The following is a 14882-nucleotide window of genomic DNA, read 5'->3' as shown; positions in this document are numbered from 1 at the left end:
GTACTCCTTTATTTTATCCATTTCCCTGTTCATCTCATCCTATGGTTTCCCAGTTAACTTTATCTTCTCTTATGACCTCCAGCCACCATTTCATGGGGGGTTATTTCTTGCATTGCATGTGGATACCAATTTCCTGATATTTTTTCAGGATGCTGGAGCGTTTTTTTCAGGGGTGTGCACTTGTCCTCTAAGGCTTCAGAGTGACATTCCCTTTCACTGGTTCAATGGGTTTTTGTTTGTTTTTTATCAGCACTTATGTTGGTTTTCCCTTATTCACTATATTTTTATTTTAAAAAATTGTTTTTATTGATTTTAGAGAGGAAGGGAGAGTGAGAGAGACAGAAACATCAATGATGAGAGGGCATCATTGATTGGCTGCCTCCTGCATGCCCTCCACTGGGGACTGAGCACGCACGCACCCGGGCATGTACCCTGACCAGAAATCGAACCATGACCTCCTGGTTCCTAGGTCAACACTCAACCACTGAGCCATGTCGGCCAGCCCTTATTCATTCTTTATTGAACCTGTTCTAATTTCTTATTAATTTGCCTCACTCTCTAACAACAGTGGAGATGTTAATTCTCAGATCTGCTGTTGGAGGGAGGTTGCTGTGCATTTTCTCTGCAGGTATGGCCTAATGCCACTCTGACTTACTACAGAGATGGCCCCCAGCCGTCAGATAATATTGAATTTTCTGATGCTCTAAACCAAGGGAGTAAATTAAAACCTTCAATTCTTAGCAGGCTCTACTACTGCGAGTGACATTTTGGGTTTTCTATCTTCCCTATTAATATGTGTGAAATACACAGTGGCATGTCTCTATGGTTGCATTCATGTGCATTTTCTAAACCTCTGATGTAAGCCAAGAACCCCGTATAACTACTGCAAATTCTAACTTTAAATATCTCTAAACTTAAGGGAAAGAAATCAACCACTTCTCCTTCTGACACAAATAGGTCCTGGGTAAGCATACTTCAGGTTATCTTTCCTGAACTGAAGCTTAAAATCACTAAAATTCACACAACTTCAAAATATATAAAGAGAGATGAATGTTCAGCATTTGGTTGGCATCCTAATGTTTCTGAATGATGAAACGATGCACATTCAGGAATTCTTTTAGCACTTTGTTTCAAAGTACATTTGCAGGGCTTTGGGCAAGAATACAAATAACAGACCACAGGCCACAGGTCTCTATATTGAGAAGTTATAACGCAAGTGATAAATATATACCAAATGTGTTCCATCTTTCTGCCATTGCAAATGTACCCACTTAATGACCTGAAGGACAAGGTTTGATTTAGAATTTTCAGAGTTCGCTAGCAGAAGGAGGTGGCCCAGGCCCCCATCCCTCACTTCCAGCTCTGTCTTAAATTCTAAGGGGTATAACGGAATGGGTATGGATAGCTCAGCTTGCAAGCCAGATCTGTTTATAATTTGTTCTCATTCCTGGCAAATAGCTCCCTCTTGATCACCCCTGCAGAAGGGTTTGTGCAGACCCTGGAAACAGGGCCATTTGGGGGGGGAAATTGTGGTCTTGGGTGCGCAAAATAGAGATTGAATTTAGGGTGAGCATATTCCTCTAGCTGTAAGATTATACAGATTTCTTGCACTATGAGGCTAGAGGAGAATCAGAGGAGGGATAAAATTATATTTAAAGACCATCTACACTAATAAAAGAGAAACATGGTAATTGTCGTACGACTGCTACCCTTTTCATTGGCTAATCAGCGAGATATGCAAATTAACTGTCAGCCAAGATGGCGGCCAGCAGCCAGGCAGCTTGAAACTAACATGAGGCTTGGTTGCCTCAGTGACAGAGGAAACCAACGTTCCCCGCCTGCCGCTGCAGGCCTCTGAGCCTGCAGTTTCAAACATTGTAACAAATACCGCCGGACTTCAGCCAGCAGAATCGCAACATTGTATGCAAAGGCCAGAAACCTACTTTCAGCCGTGGAGGCCTAAGAGCTGGAGCCAAGCCTCAAGCTAAAGCTGGCCCAGAATTTTTAAAAAAAGAAAAAAAAGGAGCAGTTGGGAGCTTCAGTCACTCCCAGCCTGAAAACAGCCCTCAGCCCCTCACCCAGACTGGCCAGGCACCCCAGTGGGGACCCCCACCCTGAAGGATGTGTGACCAGCTGCAAACAGCCATCATCCCCTCACCCAGGCTGGCCAGGCACCCCAGTGGGGACCCCCACCCTGATCCAGGACACCCTTCAGGGCAAACCAGCCAGCCCCACCCATGTACCAGGCCTCTACCCTATATAGTAAAAGGATCAGCGGAGCCATGAGGCCTCCCGGCACTGGGATAAGCGTGACAGGGGGCAGCATCCAAACCCCCTGATTGCCCTGCGGCTCTGTGTGTGACAGGGGGCAGGGCCACAACCTCCCTATCCACCCTGCTCTGTTCGTGACAGGGGAAGGCGCCCCAACCGCCCTGATCAGCCTTGCTCTGTGCCTGATAGGGGGGAGCTCTCCAAACCCCCCCCCCCCACGGGCCCTGCTCTGTGTGTGACGGGGTAGAGCCATAACCTCCCCATCGGCCCTGCCCTGAGTGTGAGAGTGGCAGCGCCCCAACCCCCTGATCGGCCCTGCTCTGTGGGTGATAGAGGGCGGTGCCCCACTCCCTGATGGGCCCTGCTCTGTGTGTGACGGGGGCAGCGCCCCAACCCCCTGATTGGCCCTGCTCTGTGCATGACGGGGGCAGCGCCCCAACCCCCTGATTGGCCCTGCTCTGTGCGTGACAGGGTACAGAGCCCCAACCCCCCTGATGGGCCCTGCTCTGTGAGTGACAGGGGGCAGTGCCCCAACCCCCTGATTGGCCCTGCTCTGTGCATGACAGGGCGTGGCGCTGCAACCTCCCCATCAACCCTGCCTTGAGTGTGACAGGGGACGGTGCCCCAACCCCCCAATCGGCCCTACCCTGAGCGTGACTGAGGGTGGCATCACAACCTCCCAATCTCCCTGCTCTGTGCATGACAGGGGGCGGTGCCCCAACTCCCCAATCGGCCCTGCTCTGAGCCCAACCAGGAGCTGCACCTAGGGATTGGGCCTGCCCTCTGCCACCCGGGAGCAGGCCTAAGCCAGCAGGTCGTTATCTCCCGAGGGGTCCCAGACTTCGAGAGGGCACAGGCCGGGCTGAGGGACCCGCCCCCTCCCCCCCGAGTGCACAAATTTTTGTGCACCGGGCCTTTAGTCATATATAAAATACTATCACACCAGATTCCAATACTTTTAAATTAAAAAGCAGTATGATGGTTGGACTTGGGGAAAATACCATTAACTGAACTATAATTGTATGTCAATCCTTGGTTATAGGCATTCATAAAACATCTCAGTGAATCCTGAAAAATAAAATTATCACCCTCATTTTACAAGTGCAGAGACCAGGGAACAGAAAAGTCAGGGAACACGTTCCAGGCCACAAAGTGATATGGGTGAATTCAGGAGTTGAATCTGTCTGTCTGTTTACAAAACATGCTTTCTTTCCATTCCCTTAATTTATGATAGAAGAATTTCTGCCTTATGACATTTTACTTCCTCCTCTGTTTGAAAATCCAACACTGTAATGTATTTATCACTGCACACAATGGTTTTATATTTTTGCCTCGTAGAAATGCCTATATACCCCAGCCGGTGTGGTTCAGTGGTTGAGCATTGACCTATGAACCAGGAGGTCATGGTTTGATTCCCGGTCAGGACACGTACCTGGATTGTGGGCTCGATCCCCAGTAGGGAGTGTGCAGGAGGCAGCTGATGAATAAGTCTCTCTCATCATTGATGTTTCTCTCTCTATCCCTCTCCCTCTCCCTTCCTCTCTGAAATCAATAAAAATATATCTTTTTAAAATGCCTATACAATGTTGGCTGAAGTGTTTGTTTTTTAAACATTTATGTAGGGTTATTCTGAGTTCTTTATAGAAATTAAATCACTTAATCTCACAACAACCCCATGAGGTAGGTACCACTACTACCCCCGTGTTACAGATGAGGAACAGTAAGGCACAGACAAGTTAACTAACTTCCCCGTCACACGGCCGGTGAGGAAGCAGCTGAGGTTAGCCTGAGCTCTCAACCACTGAGCTCCCGTGCCCTTTGTCACTGTAATAGTTGCACACTGATTGCATACTGGCAGACGAATGCTTTATTTACAAAGCTCACATGTTTCTGCCATGGTCAAATCTTTATCTCGAGGGAATTTATCAGCTGACAGAATGAAATATAATTGTGCCCTATGTTCTAATACAGCCTATCTCCTAGTTATGTCTGCTCTGCATCAACTCTTTTAATTGCTCTCAGAACATCTAATCTAGAGACCCAGGCACCACATAAAATACAATGATGAACATCAAAATGCTGGTTTCTGGACACTCTCCAAACTCTAGCTTCCCTCTGCTCTCTTCAAACTGCTTCATGCATGGGCTTCCCTCACTTGCTGATCCATTTGGCTTTACAGCTTAGCTCCTCCTTCTTACCTCACCTCATTTGCCATTGGTAATGATCCTTCACTCTGCTTTCCTTCATACAGGGCTGGCCTCTCCATGGCGCTCCGCCACTGGCAATGGCTCCTCTGCACCCATGGGTCCAAGGCCCTGTGCTCCATGCTTCCCCAGACTCCTAAGACACCCGAAGCATCTACAGTACTCCCAAGCCTGACTCATCTGAGAGGAGCATGAGAAAATGTGGGCAGTTCATCTGTTTTGACAAGACTAAAGAAATAGGTTTTGTTCCTATCATTTATCTATCATTTATAGCATTTCCAAGTCACTGTAACGCACACCACCCTCTAGCATGAGCGATTAGAAGCGATATTCACTTACACATGTTTTCCTTCAATTACTAATTCTAACAAATGGAAATCACGGCATATTTGTGTGGCATATCTCAAGTTCTCTCACAAAAGAAGCCGGTATGTTTAACTTAAGTGACCATATGCATATCTTACAGATATTTCAACATCTGGCCCTACTTTGCAAAGGCTTAGTTTCACAAGTTACACCAGAAAGAATGCATTTAAAAACATAAGGCCCTGGATATCTATACGAAAACCACATCAGTGGGACCCTTGAAATTTTGTGTAAGTAAACATTGGGAATGTGACAAATTGCTAATTTCCTATGAAGGACAGTAAAATTCCAGCTGAGAACTCTGGGTTGTGGGTAGAGAGAAGAATAGAAATAGGAATGGCTCGCTAACCTCAGAGACTGCTCCTGCTGTCTAGATTTTGAATGAAAACATGTTGCCTGGAGGCTGAGAAGTTATCATTGGTCTTTATAACTGTTGCTCACCCAAAGCCTCCATTTCAAGATGCTCATATACAGATTGTAGATCTCAGCATTCTGCTGGTGGTAAGAACAAGACCTTTAGCCCAGGGAAGTTAGTAATGTCTAACTGAAATCTACAGCATCAGACTTTGTCTTCATTATCAGAAAAACAAAGAAATAACAGTACCGATAAAATAATCAGAGCACCCCAGGAAAGCAACAGTAATGTCAAGTAACAGCATGGTACAGATGTCTCCAACTCACTTTGAACTCTGCTCTTAAATGTATCCTGCTGAACCTATGGCATATCCATTTCTTACACTGTCTTTATCATAGTAGTTTAAAATTTGGATTTATTCCAAATTTCTGCTTACCTATTTATTCTGACCTCTGATGTATTCACTTTGTATGCTGTATTTTTACAACAGCAATATATTTCCACTGTTTTATAATGTCATAATGAGGATTGCTACTGGTTTGAGTACTTTGGGACATGTTATTAAAATAGGAGCCATACACTTATTGGCATATTCATATTTTGGTTTGTTTAAATGAGACGCATTCTGTATCATGAAAAGACAATGGTTACAGTTTTTTAAAAAATGGGTATCAGGATTTCTTGGAAAAATAGCTGAGTCCAGGCTGGGGCAGGAAATAGGGAAGTGAGCCTGAAATATCTTGTCATACCTAATAGTGAAGAAGTTATCAAAGTTCTAAGGATCATGGTAAAAGAACTCAGAAGACAACTTTTAAGGATGCTCCCACTGGCCAAAGATGGAATAAATTATACATCAATGAGGATGAGAACTCTGATGGTATTTAAATGTATTACTTCATAGGCTACTTAAAGAAATACTTGCTTATCACTGTTGTCTGATACCAAAAACTTAACTCATCATTTTGAAATCTGCTGGGTAAAGAGTAAGAAACATTTGTGCTGCTTTTTTAAAATAAAAACTGGGAACCAATGAGTCAATGACACATTTCTCTTCATGGAAAACATTATTGCTAATAAATAAAACAAAAATAATAGAAATGTAATATCACTCATTTGAAACTCTTACAGAACTAAGGATTTAGGTTCTTGAGCATCAGTGGCTACTAACATCATCAAAAGTAACATGGCCAGACATTATGTGTCTCCTGATGAAAAAAATGCAGTATCACTTATAAAGTAGTTATATCTGACAAAAGGAATAACCTGAATCTTTTCAAGTTGCCAGATGTGGCTATTAAATTAGAGTAAATACAGAGAATGGGGAACATGTTAATCTACATACACTGTGGGTATGAAAATAGCAAAATCCAGATCGTGAAAACTGTGACAAGACAACACACAGCAGTACATAAATTTCAAGGAGAAAAAAATGAATAAATAAAGATGGAGGGATAATCTAAACGTGAAAATGGATGTAAAGGATGTATCAGTGTGTGGGCACAATGTATGGGCCTTATCTGGATTCTGATTCAAACAGGGACATTTACAAGCAATGGGAAATTTGAACCCTGGATGGATATTTGATAATCAGTTAAGAAATTTTTGATGTTTTTAGTGTGATAATGACATTGTGGTTACATTTTTTTAAAGAATTGTCCTTTAGAGATATATACTAAAGTATTTATAGATGAAATGCTATATCTGAAATGTGCTTCAAAATAATATGGGCTGGGGAAGTTGGATGAGACTATGTGCAGGAAAAGATTGACAATGGTTTCATGGCTATTGGGGTTAGATGATGGTGTTGATTACCCCTGTCCTGTTATGTGGATGTTTCAAGTTCTCTCTAATTAAAGCTAAAAACAAAGCCAGCCATTTCTTTGTTTACATTCTACTCTCAATGTATATTTGAATATCCAATCAATTTTAAATATCCAAGGGAAGAAATTTATCAGGACTAACTTAAAAAACCAGCATATATTCATGAGCTTCATTTACTATTTACAAAGGCGGCCCATTTTTCTAGAGAAAAGAGAAAGTACAAAGAACAAACCTTCTTTATTTTATTGTATCTATTTATATGCTCACTCACTTCACCTATGTATCATCTGTACTCACTGTGGCTACTGGACATTGAATGGAAAGTCAGTCTGTACAATAAGACTGTATTCTTATAGTTATTGTTTAATTAAGTACATCATTAGTTTAATAGAACAGAAATTTACCAATATTTAAATTTACCAGCTGCCTGTTTACTACAGGTAACCAGGTAGAAAACAAAACCACAACTCTCTTCTGCTTATACTGCATTAGCCAGTTTTTAAATCAGTACACAAAATGATTTTTTTCTTTTGAACAGTCTAAAATTGTGCCATCTATACTAAAAGTAATGTCAGTTTTCCTATATCCCTGCCTGCCCTTTACCTTATTGCCTTTCCATACCTTATTTTTCCATTTTCCAATGTTAGATTTCACTTATCAATTTATTTGCTATGTCTCATGTCAATAGACTTTTAAGGGAAACATAAGAACTTGCTAAAATACTAAACTTGTTGATTAAAAGGTGGGGTGATGACGCATCAAAATCCTAACTTTAAATTGCTGATACTAACCGAGTTGCTTAGTTTCACCTTTTCACGATTGAATACTTTTATTGTTTCCTTCTCAAGTTCTTTATGACCCATTGTTTCTTCTGCGAGTTTCTGAAAATAATCCTTTTCTCAGGCCTTTATCTTCTGACAGCCCACCGTCCACCTGCTACAACCCCAGATGTAAAGGTTACGATTCAGGGGCTTGGGCTCCATCCAGATGGAATCAGATCAGAATTTTCCCACTGGGTCCTAACACCAGGGAGGCCTGCATGATATACAACTAAGAATAATTAGCCTTTAATTAAGGGGTATTTCTTTCCTCTGTGATTGTTTTGCAACAATATCAAAACATTTATAAAATGTTTATCCTTACAGATCCTGAGGTGCATTTCCTTGAGTCATTGGCTCCTTTTCAATTACTGAAATAACCAAAGAAAGAACAAACGAATCTAAACAAGTAAATGGAAAATACATTTTCCTCCTCCTATTTCTCTAGTACAGAGCCTGCTCTCGTTTATGATATTTATATCAAGATCCCCTTTGTTGTATAAAATTGATAATTAAAAGAAAAACACTTACCCAGAACAAGAAGTTGAAGACAAACATAGAATATTTTAGACAGTTATTCACACCTGCCATGTCGGAAAAGGATCAGGAATCAGATGCTGAGAATTTAGCTGTTCGTTATAGGATTGTCCGGCAATGTGCTCAGGAGTAATTTGCCTGTGGAGAATTCTGTGCCCGCGGCTTCAGAGCAGAAATAGAAAGCAAAGAAGTGAGGGGGGCAGAGGAGGGGGGGTAATCTAGTTATTAAAGTGGATAAAAAATTAACCCACACATTTAAATATCTCAAGGGCTATCTCTAGGCGAGTATGTTCTTTTGCTTGTCATGGCTCTGGGGCACCAGGCCAGGATATTTATGGTCCTTTTTCAAAAACTGCCTCCTCTAAAGTAAACAGATATCAAGTTAAGGGAGTGGCACTGAACCCGGGAGAGAATGGCACAGTGATACTAGGTTGTTAGATTTCAGAAACCACAACCTGACTTGTCTGCCCTCTATTTTAACTATACGGAAGGAAATAAGGCTGCTTTGCAGCTTTGAGATAAAGGGACATTGCGTCTCAACTCATTTTTGCATTGCATTTTCTCAAGAATGCAAAATTTCTTTCAGGTGCAATAGCATGCATTCAGAAATCTGCCCGATCTGAAGGCTTAGACATAGCAGCCTTTTATCCTTAACTCCAGAATAGTGGTAACAACCATTGCTTGTACCTGCCTTCCAAAGTTTCTCAATGTATTTCGAAACAATTTCATGGAGCTTCTTTAAGTGCAGCGCAGTTTGGGGGAAGTGGGGAGGGAGAGGCTGCCCTGCCTGTCATAAGAACATTCCATTTTTATCTTTATTTCTTTACGATGTAAAAAGAAAAAAAAAATTCTCAGGTGTCACTCTCTGACTCCCCTACTTGCATTCATTTTATAACGTGTAGCCATTCTGACAAGTCAGCTTGTTTTTAAGGTGGACACTGATAAGTTATGTCTATCAAAGTTCCTCACCACCAATTCAATTTCTGGATTCCGGGTCTTTTGGACAGAAAAAAAAAAAAATTTTTTTTTTTTCAAAAAGAGAAGGTGGTCATAGTTCAATGACCATAGATTATAGAGTTTGTTTCCAGTACTAATAGAAGGCAGCTGTTGCAGGTAAAGGCAAAGTTTTCTGACCTAATTAGGGAGGTGTGGACTGCTTTTGTGTAAACAATTTGGGTCATGCTAGTCTCCACATCCTGCCTCTAAAAAGAAGGATTCCCTGCCCCCACCCCTGAAATAAAAGAACCCTGTACTTCAAAAGGTTTTTTTGAAAAAAATAATTCTTTAAAATCTTTGTTATGTTCTATACAATAAGCAAGCATGAACTTCTAAAAAATGTGAAGAGTTAAAAGAATATTTTTCTAACTTTTACTGACATACAAAGATGCTTTTGAAACAATCTCAGTACTTGAGTATAAACATAATATGTTTTTCATGTATTAGTAGCAATAATATTTAGTGTCAAAAGCCAAATTTAGAACTAATATTAAAAAGTATTGCTTAACATTTAAATCACTAAAATTATTGGTGTCCTGTGTTGTTTCCTCCTAGAAAATGGAAATTATTTTGAAATTGCTATTGAGATAGTACATTTAGGATTATCCATGGCTAAAAGAAGAGAGAGTTTTTAACTGAATGAAAAACCAAATGGATTTGATTTTTATTTATCAAAAGAAACATACAGTATAGGTTAAAATACTGTTTTGTTGACAACCATGTAATTGAGTGTCTACCAAATTTAAGTTTGGAATAGATTTTTTTTTATAGGTGCTGAATCTCCTTTAAAAAATTATAGTATTTAGTTTAAATCATAATTGAACTTTGAAACACAAAAATCAATGGATGTGTTTTTAAAGGAAAAGTACTCAATGTAATAGATTCCCCAGTCCAATTCAAAAATCTATATGAAACAGTTCACTCCCCTAAATTCTTATCCCAGTAAGTTTGAGAAGACACATTTGCCCAAGCTAAATACCATAGAATCATTTTACATTCCACCTTCTTTCTTGTCTCATATCCTATCATTTCACACAATCTGTTGAGCTTCTACAGTTTCTCCAAAATCTGTTTCTTCCCCCTCATTCATTCACCACTGTCATTACTCAGCCTTTTGTCATCTCTTACGTGAACCATTTCAATAGTATCATAATTAGTTTCCCTATCCCACTTCTCTACTCTCAGCACTCTAGAATTTTCTCTTTTGCTTTCCATAATTCTCTTTGTAAAATACTTACTGATCATGTAATTTTCCTGATTAGAAACCAAGCGAAGGATGCTTTCCTGCTACCTACTGGATAAATTTCAGGCTCAGAGTGACAGTGAAAGCACATGGCAGGCAGACGCCTACCCATCTCCCTGAACTTTGCCCTGCTCCTTTCTCCCCAGGCAGCCTCCACAAAAGTGTTTCACAGGACTAGAACACACGTTGGTATTTTATCCCTCTGCGCCATGGCATTCCTTCTACCTGGAATATCCTTTCCCACTTTCTCCACCTGGTGAGTTATTACAAACACTCCTCAGTGCTCAGTGCAAATGACACTTCACCTGTGGCACTTCCTTACTTACTCTGGGAAAACCTTGTTTCTCCATACTCATGCCCATTATAATTTGAAAAAAAAAAACAAACAAAAAAAAACCCTTTAGTCTAAAATTGACATCCCTTGTAACACTGATTTTCCTCTCTGCCCAATTTGATCTTTTATGCCCGAAAGACCAAAATCCTGACCTACTTATCTCTATACTGACAGCAGCTGACATTGGAGATGAAGGAATATAAAACTGCAGCCAAGATTCCCAGAAAGTTCAACTAGGGACTCCTTCATAGAGTTATATGGAACTACCAACATGTTAGCCTTTCCCCATAAAAAAAAAAAAGTAAATATCAGGTAAAGAAAAATAGTTTCTTAATTCAGGACTTGTCAAAACCTTAACTTGCTAACCGTTAAGAAGGTGACAAAGTACATAGCGATTTCCAAACAAATGTGACCTCAGAACATATTTTTGAAAAATATATTATTGGACCAGTGTTATAGCACTTACTTATAGAAACACTAACCTATACCAACCCTCACACTTTATACATGAGAAACGAAGCTCAGAGGGATTGAGTAGCCCAAGTTCACAACACTGGTTATTGTCAGAGCGCTTTCCAGAAAGGAGGCCTCATGGTGATCAGATCAGTATCCTTGCATCAACTATTTCTTGAGTTAAGTTCTAAGATTGTGAGTCAGTTATCAACTTAACTTATCTTGAGAAATTGTCTTAACCAATATTTAACAGTAGAAGGTTATAGTAGGGAGGGATTGGAGAGTGTTAGTAGTAAATCTTAGACCCCGGGAAAGACCAGGCCAGGAAAGAGAGGCAATAGAGAGTGGGATATCACAAGAAGTAACTACTGAAGGAAGGAGCAGAAGGAGAGTTTCAATAAATTTAGATAAAGTTTTCTTAATGCTTCCATCATGTCAATGACTATCACTCATAGGGAATGCACTAGGAAAAGCAGGATGGAGTTTCAAGTCTGATTAATCGTGAAAACTCTATAAGAGGCAGTCTTATTAAACTGGGTTTTGATAGCAGTATGGGAACCCTGACAGGAAAAAGAGAGAGAGAGACTCCTTGTGCTCAGAGTAAAGAGCATGAATAGAACCATCAGATACCCTATGCAAATTGGCATTTTCTTTAAGTCATAAGCAAATCAGGCTTATCTTTGAGACTTGAACTAGAAAGCAGGCATATATAGTGGTTTACATTTTCATCATGACATCATGTTTCCTTCTACTAGATACACCCAGTAATTCACTCAACAAATGTACTGAATGACTAATATACTCAAGGCACTGTATACTAGGTACTGGAGATATAGCAGCTTAAAAAACAAGACAAAAATATTTGCCCCATGGGGGATTTTTGTTATCTATGTACACAAATATATTGGGCAACTAGATTTCAGAAACAAAAATGTAACAATGAAGCTTTTGTTCCCAAAATCTAGTTACCCAATATATTTGTCTGTGGAGTAGGTACTGAAAAAAAATCATGTGTTTTAGAGAAAATATTATTTTATGTATTAGAGGCCTGGTGCACGAATTCATGGGGGGAGGGGCTGCACGAGGTTGGCTGGCTGGCCTTGCCCTCGATCAGGCTGGTTGGTCAGCTGGAGTGCATGTCTTACTGACTGGTTGTTCCAGTCATTCTGGTCGTTCTGGTCACTTGGCTTTTATCCTATATTAGAGGCCTGGTGCATGAAATTCATGCCCAGGGGAGGGTCCCTCAGCTCGCCTGCACCCTCTTGCAATCCAGGACCAATCCAGGACCCCTCAGGAGATGGCTGACTGCTGGTTTAGGCCCGATCCCTGGGGGACATCCCTCTCACAATTCAGGACTGCTGGTTTCTAACTGCTTGCCTGCCTGCCTGCCTGATCACCCCTAACCACTCTGCCTGCCTGCCTGATCGTCCCTAACTGCCTCTGCCTCGGCCCCTGCACCATGGGCCCAGGCTTTCCTCCTCTGGCTATCTGTAAGCACCCAGGACCTGGGCCAGCTTCACCCAGGCTGGCTGCAGGCACCTGGGACCCCGGGTGGCTTCGCCCAGGCCCCACCCAGCTTTGTCAGGAGGGACATCCAGAATGATGTCTGGAAGACGTCCAGTCTATCCAGTCTAATTAGCATAATACCCTTTTATTAGTATCCTTATATAATAAAAGGCTAATATGCAAATTGTCCCCTCTACCGGGAGTTCAACCAGGGGGCAGGGCCAGCCAGCCAACTTCCCGCGTCTCCTCCCCGCTACCGGCACAGCCCGATCAGCTGCAATCGGGGCAGGCTGGCTGGACCCCACCCGTGCACAAATTCGTGCACCAGGCCTCTAGTAGATAATAAAAGGCCAACTACCAAAAGGGTGGAATGACCAGAATGACCAGAGACCAGAACACCATGGCCCCTCGCCCAGGCTGGCCCTGCCCCCCAGGGAGCGGTTAGGGGAGCTACTAGGCAACACGATAAGGTACGAGTTTGATGGGGGAAAGTCGAAGAAATAGCAGGGATGGTCTTAAAGGTCTGCAGGGTTGGGGTGGTCAGTCCGGAGTAGGTTTGGAGCGTGCTGGGGAAGGAAGAGAAAGATCGAATTGGAAAAAGGCTCAGCACAGCACCTTTCTCATTGCAAATAGGGACGGCGCCAGCCATGGATTGAATGGAGGTGGTTTCATGAGTGTGCGGCAGTACTCCCAAAACTTCACTGATTTCAAATAGTAAACAGCTATCAACGTCAAACAACAGAAAAATCCTCTCCAACTAGAGACCCTGGATGTCGCAACACAACTGAAGGAAACACCATTTAAGGAGGAACTAGAAAAATCGGAAGTATATGACCAGAGGATTGTGGGATTGTGGAGGACGCCTGGACACCTACCGCTAGAACGTGAGCCCGTTATTGCACATGTAGATAGTCAGCCCTGTAGTCCTCAGTCTCATAGTATTTGGACATGACTTCTGGTGGGAAATTATTTCGATTGAGGTTTGCTGTTCCCTTGTGGCGAGGAAGATCAGAATTAAAGTTTTCATTTGTTATCTTGGTTTGAAGTGAAGCGGAGGAAAATGAGATAGTGATGAGTAAGAAACTTTGGAGATAGTGAAGGGCAGATTGTCCAGACTGTTGAGAGCTCAGAATTAAAGTTTAATTGGGATAGAAATCCTGCTAATAGCACCTGATGCCTGAAATCTGAGCACCCTACTTTTAGGTTTTCCAGTTCAAATTTTTGGAGACTGTCTATTAAAACATTCCTGGTTGGAAAGTGCAGAACACCACGACCCCTCACCCAGGCTGGCCCTGCTCCCCAGGGAGTGGTTAGGGGCGATCAGGCAGGCAGGCAAGTGGTTAGGGGTGATCAGGCAGGCAGAAGTGTTAGGGGCAATCAGGCAGGCAGGCTGTTTGCAGGCTGTTTGCAGGCAGAAGTGTTAGGGGCAATCAGGCAGGCAGGCAGAAGCATTAGGGATGATCAGGCAGGCAGGCAGAGTGGTTAGGGGTGATCAGGCAAGCAGAGGCAGTTAGGGGCAATCAGGCAGGCAGGCAGAGGCAGTTAGGGGCAATAGGAAGGCAGGCAAGTGGTTAGGGGTGATCAGGCAGTCAGGCAAGTGGGTAGTGGTGATCAGGCATGCAGACAAGCAGTTAGGAGCCAGCGGTCCTGGATTGTGAGAGGGATGTCCAACTGCTGGTTTAGGCCCGATCCGCAAGGCCTAAACTGGCAGTCGGACATTCCCCAAAAGGTCCCGCATTGCAAGAGGGTGCAGGCTGGGCTGAGGGAACACACACACACACACACACACACACACACACAGACACACACACACGAATTTCATGCACCAGGCCTCTAGTATATACATATATCGATGAAAGAAAACTTGTTGCTACTTGGATGTCAGACAAAGTTATTCACACTTGAAATTGCAAATATCCACATTTTTCTGTGAGATACTATATGACAACAGGGTCTTGGGAGAGATATGGTCAAAGAA

At 42.3% G+C, this 14882-nt stretch overlaps 1 protein-coding gene across 7 annotated transcripts in view; it reads right to left on the bottom strand.

Moving 5' to 3' along the window:
- Positions 1-14882, bottom strand: part of TSPAN8 (tetraspanin 8) — a 51207-nt gene that overhangs the window by 25455 nt on the left and 10870 nt on the right. For 4 of the 7 annotated variants that reach the window (XM_036299512.1, XM_036299509.1, XM_036299506.1 and 1 more), the window contains 2 exons: positions 8367-8534; positions 7809-7953 (listed from right to left, as the gene is read on the bottom strand). The exons of 1 other annotated variant lie outside the window; for it this stretch is intronic. In XM_036299512.1, the coding sequence (XP_036155405.1) occupies positions 7809-7880 (72 nt within the window). In that variant the 5' untranslated portion in view covers positions 7881-7953; positions 8367-8534. Of the gene's footprint in view, positions 1-7808; positions 7954-8366; positions 8535-13779; positions 13897-14882 lie in introns of all 7 variants that reach the window. 2 more of the 7 variants (XM_036299507.1, XM_036299510.1) reach the window with 2 other exon arrangements.

This window comes from Myotis myotis, unplaced genomic scaffold, assembly GCF_014108235.1.
Source record: "Myotis myotis isolate mMyoMyo1 unplaced genomic scaffold, mMyoMyo1.p scaffold_m19_p_3, whole genome shotgun sequence".
NCBI classification, from domain to species: domain Eukaryota; kingdom Metazoa; phylum Chordata; class Mammalia; order Chiroptera; family Vespertilionidae; genus Myotis; species Myotis myotis.
This window is presented reverse-complemented; position numbering and strand designations above follow the sequence as displayed.